Source organism: Elephas maximus, chromosome 17 (genome assembly GCF_024166365.1).
Source record: "Elephas maximus indicus isolate mEleMax1 chromosome 17, mEleMax1 primary haplotype, whole genome shotgun sequence".
Taxonomy (NCBI): domain Eukaryota; kingdom Metazoa; phylum Chordata; class Mammalia; order Proboscidea; family Elephantidae; genus Elephas; species Elephas maximus.
Window position 1 is genome coordinate 16036368 of NC_064835.1, and position 5140 is coordinate 16041507.

At 56.6% G+C, this 5140-nt stretch overlaps 1 protein-coding gene across 1 annotated transcript; it reads right to left on the reverse strand.

Moving 5' to 3' along the window:
* Positions 1-1149: 1149 nt before the first annotated feature.
* On the reverse strand, positions 1150-4747 carry BSX (brain specific homeobox). Its single transcript, XM_049856382.1, has 3 exons — positions 4486-4747; positions 2286-2482; positions 1150-1389 (listed from the first exon to the last, which is right to left on the reverse strand). Exons 1-3 carry the CDS (start codon positions 4745-4747, stop codon positions 1150-1152), a joined length of 699 nt encoding a protein of 232 aa, XP_049712339.1.
* Between the last annotated feature and the right edge of the window lie 393 nt (positions 4748-5140).

Below are 5140 nucleotides of genomic sequence, written 5' to 3' on the forward strand. Positions count from 1 at the left end.
CGGTAACAAACGATTCCCGGAAACTCGTGTTCGTTCCCAGTTTTGCCCGGCGAGCCCTTTTATTATCTAAATAGATTGCAAACCCCGGAAGAGAATAGAAGGCCTCCTCCGAGGGAGGGAGAGGGGTAACGCTCAGGGCCAATCATACCGCTGCCCCACCTCGTTCCCAAACGGGTGCACACCCCAAGGAGGATGAGTATCCCCTGTAGTCTTGATCTTGCTAAAACTCTCTCTGTTCCCGACAATGCAATGAGAAGGACCATTTGCAAACACAACCCGAGGAACACCCACTTTAAAAACATCAGTGGCCCCTGGGATATGGAAGAGTTGCCGGACCGTCGAGCAATTAGGTTGGGAAACAGAAATCGCTCCGTGGATTGCCTATGCCCACGTTTCCTGCTGCCCGCGGGAGCCCCTTAGTGTTGGGAGTGGGGTCCTTGTACCGGATGACCGCGCCGGGGTAGAGGCCCGCAAGCGCAGGGAAGGGCGCCAGGATGCAGAACGGCGAGCTTTTACCCCGAGCGGGAGTGCGGGGGGGCTGCAAGCGCCGTCCAGAGAAGGAGGGAGTCGCCTTAGTCTCTGAGTTAGAGATGGGAGGGTGCGGTGCAAGTGACCCGAAGGGCGCGAGTCCGTGCCGGCACCGAAAGTTGTAAGGACAGGTCGTGGGCTCTGCCTGGATGCTCTCAGAGCGGATGGCCCCTGATTCCCCGCCCCTTACCTTCAGCCAAACGGTCTGGCGAGGAAGGGCAAGGGGTTCGGGTGGACAAACTGCGGAACCCCGATAAACGAGCTGGGGAAGGTGGCTGAGCTGCGCGGGCCGAGGGGCCTTGGGTCGCGGCGAACAATTCCCCCCACCGAACTCGAGAGCCGAGAGCCGGGTTCCAGTTCGGGCCTTGGCGGCGGGCAGGTCAGGGTGGCGAAGACGCAGGGCGCGCCAAGGAGAGGTCCCCGGAGCGCACTCTCACCGGACAGGAACTGGGCGGAAGGGAGGTGGGAGCCGAGCCGCCGGCGGGAGGCTGACAGGTGGGTTTTTTCTGTCTTCCCAGAGCCGACCTCTCAGACCTGGAGTCCGAGTCTCCGCGTCCTCGAGGGAATCGCGCCCGGCTCGGCGATCTCGTCCCCCGCCTCCCCCGGACCCAGCGCGGCGGCTCAGAGCACTTGCGGCCCTGAGCCGAGCTCCCCCTCGTCCCCAATGTCCACCTCGTCCTCCGGCTCGGTCAGCATGAAGGGGCCGGCGGGCAGGCCGGGCCGAGCCTCCGCGGAGGCGGCCTCTGGGCCGCGGGGGCTGCTCTCAGGGCTCTCCGGCCGGTCCGGCGCTTTGGGCTCGTCTTGACTTTTCCTCAGCTGCTTTTTATGCTTCATCCGCCGATTCTGGAACCACGTTTTCACCTAATTCCGGGGAGAAAAATAAATAAAACGACCTTATTCTTTCAGACCCGTGGTTACTGAGCTAAAATCTAAGCAATTATTGGGTTTTTGGAAAATGGAACGCAATCCGTTGTTGAGTTATCCAGAAGCTGTGAAAGCCTCCCCATTGGGTTAAGTCACACCTGAACTCACCAGTTAGCCTCTCAGGCTGAATGACAATCAAACCCAAGGCTCCCAGGAGCAATTGTCCCGAAATACTGATGAGGATCAAAATGGTGTGGTTATTATTAGTAATTACTAGTACTGCTATAATTACAATTGCTAATAGTAAATTTTGCTGTTCCTCTGATTAAGATATCTAAATACTTGGTCCACCACGACTTGTGGACAGGAAGACGCCAACGGAACTTGCTGTTTCTTATCAGACAGAAAATCAGACCAGCACCCGGCAGAGCTATTGATTTCACAGCAAGTTGGGTTTCCAGTACGGAGAGGAGGCAGGAGTTCTGAGGTGAATAGCTTCTAGAAGATGGAACACAGGACAGAGCAATAGGGAGGGAGCTTAAACTATGTGTGCTTAAGGTAGGTATGAAGACGTGATTAAAATAAGAAGAAAAAGAACAAGGCTTCAGGACAAGAAAGTGTCTAATCTATCAATTTACGTCTGATCCGGGTTGAAGCCCCGATTAGAGGGAAGTGGCAGAAACAGACTTGATGTCCTAGAGCAATGGTTATCAAACTGGGGATAGAAATCACCTGAGGAGTTTTTCCTTTATGTCCAGAGGCCCCCTCGAGAGTATCGGCACTTTTACTAAAGGTCCTTGAAAGGGGGGGCCATTCCCGCTCGAAGAACTCTGCACATGGGCCCAGAGGTGTTGGGAGTTGAGGGGAAAGGGCTTCTCTCTCCTCCCGCCCACCTGCGTCTCGGACAGGCTGAGGGCCGTGGCCAATTCCACCCGCTCTGGTGTGGACAGGTAGCGCTGGATCTCGAACCTCTTCTCCAGGCCGGAGAGCTGCGAGTCGGAGAAAACCGTGCGAGCTTTGCGGCGGCGGCAGTGCTTCCCCGGCAGCTCCGCGTGCTGAGGGTGCGGGAACAGCGCCGGGACCGGCACTCCTGCAGAGGGAAGAGGAGCGGAGCGGCCTGAAGCACGATCACGGGGAGCAACCTCAACTCAGCTGCCCATTCTCACCTCCAGGGCCTCCTTTCGCCTCTCTCTGCCTCCTACTTCCCTCCGGTCCCCTCCACGCCCCAAAGCTCCTGGAGCCCTTCTCCCAGGAACCCCAGGGCGCAAAAGAAAAATGGGCTGCACGAACAGCGCTTGGAGATCTTTAACAGGAAGACCATCTAGAAATACAAACAACAGTAAGTAAAATGGAAAACAGAATTAGAAAATAAATCCGAGGGCCTTAACAAATGTCTTGGAGAGGCTTCCTTTGCTTCTGTCTGCGCTGGGACTTCTACTGCGCCTCGTGAAGTTTTCTTGCAAACATCAGATATCCCTCTCATCCTCCCAGAACCCTGACGACACTCCGCGCTGTTCTGGGTAGAAGAACGGATGTGATCTTGCCTCCCACCTCCCTGAAAAACGCCTTTTTGCCGAGATGCCAAGGCGAATAAAGCAAAACCTCTCGCCCCGAGCGGCCCCGGAGCTAGAACCTAGAAGCAACTCCGGCCTCGCACGTTTCCTTGTCAGTTTCGGGGTCGTGCGGATGACACCACTCTTTAATCTGGTCCTCATTTTTTTTCTCATTCCTTCCCTCGGACTCCGAACCCAGCGAGCAGGCTGAGGCGCTTTCTCCCTGGTGGGGTCGGGGGAGACTTCTCCTGTCTTTCCTGACACTGGCAGGCTCTACTCTGCGGTTGAGGTGCGCGGAGCAGACAGAAGCTGGGACAGGCTTCAATATCGGTCCATCCCAGAACAAGAAAAACGAAAAACAAGCAGGTTCGGTAATCGCAGGCCACGGCCACTGCTATTTGCGGGGGAACACGGGTGCAGCAGAGCGGAGACTGTTGCGGGCCGGGTGATGCAGCCAGTGCCTAGATACGGACCTCGACACACGCTTTATATAACTGCCTCTCCAATTTAGTGCCCCAGAGTCTGGGTTTTACAGTTTCACTAAAACACTCTTAGCTTTTGCCCTGTATTCCAGCGCCCACATTTTATAAATCATCTCATGCTTTTCCCCAAACCTGGCCCCGACCAGGGTGGGTTTCCTGGCCCTGCACTTCGAATCTAGCTAGACTCTATCAATTTTTCTACTGACTGGACTAAAAATGCCAGCGAAGAAAGCTTGAATATGGCCTTTTGGAGAGAGGCAGAAAAAATCTGGGTATTTTCCCTTCACCTCTCTGTCAGAAATGAACTTTACTGGGCCCTGAAACTTTCCAGGCTCAGGACATCAAAATATATCCGCCTCCAGCTCCAGCGATGCTGGAAACTGGACCAGAGGAGGGCAGCCCCGCCAGGGATTGTGAGCTAAATGGTGGACCTAGACGTTGGTGTTGAAGACGGGTAAAGGGGAGCTGCGTCCCTCCACCTGGTTTTTCTTGCCCTCATTCGGGCCACTCCAGGCTTGCGTCCTCAGAGCCCCCCAAACCCTGGAGCACTTTTAAATACCTGCAGGATCAGCGAATGCTCAGCGCCAGGGAGGAGAATCTGGCCCGGCCTTGGCCTTTTGGGCTTCTGAGCTGGAAGGTTGAGTTTTGTTCCACGGAAAAGGTTCGCCCCTCTGAGCGGGGAGAGGCGGAGAGCTAGGAGACCCGGGACTGAGAGAAGGACCAAAGCGTCCCGGACCACCTGGAGGAGGGGACTACTTTGAGGAAGACTGGGTACTGCCCCCCAAGGATATCGTCAAAACTTCCAGAAGCCTCTTGGCCAAGCACGTCTCCTCCATTATAAAAAGTGCCGAGTGACCACCAAGGCCCTCTGGACTAGCATTCCTCAAAGGAGCTCCGCGTGCTGTCGGCCTTATCCCCACACTTCCGCTGTCATTTAGGGTGGAAGCCGCCCAGCCAGGCCGAGCTTGCTCTGGCCTCCTAGGCTCCGTCACAGGCTTAGAGGCTGCCCTGAAAGACCCGCTCTGTCGCTCCCTATCCCGAGAGGCCCTGTTACTTACCCGAGGTGGTGAGGAAATAAGGGTGGTGGTGGTCCCCCTTGTGTAGAGGGTGATGGGGGTGAGGAGCCAGGAGGGTGGGTGTGGGCATGAGGGGGTAGCCATAGTCTAGCAGAGGCACCCGGGAGGCCAGCGTAGTGGCGAAATGGTCGGGGGCCACCTCCCTCAGAGGCTTGGGCTTGTGCAGCAGGATGTCCTCGATGAAGAAGGACGTGGGCCTCTGAGAAGACGCTGGGTGTAGAGGGGAGGTGAAGTTGAGATTCATTTTGAGCCGACCGCCTGCCACAGGGCGAGGGCCGGGCAAGAAGAGTGAGAAGTACGCAGCGTCTCAGCTAGCCTGATGGAGAGCCGACAACCGCCCTCCGAGACTCAGATCCCCGCTGCTCTCTCTCGGGCCTGGACTACCCCGGGCTCTGGGGAGAGACAAGAAGACAAGCTCCTAGGTGGGGTGGGTCTATGTGTAGGAGAATTGGCAGCTTGAAGAGGGGAGTCAGGAGAGCCAATGGCAAGGCTGCCAGCGGCAGAAGGGAGGGTGCGGTGGGCTTGGGGCGGGGCGGGGGAGCTGTCCTCGGTGCTGAAAGCTTCTGGCCTGACTTAGTGAAGGGAGGAGTCAGCTGGGTTCTTGTTCCCACCGAGTTTTTCCGACCTCAAAATCTGC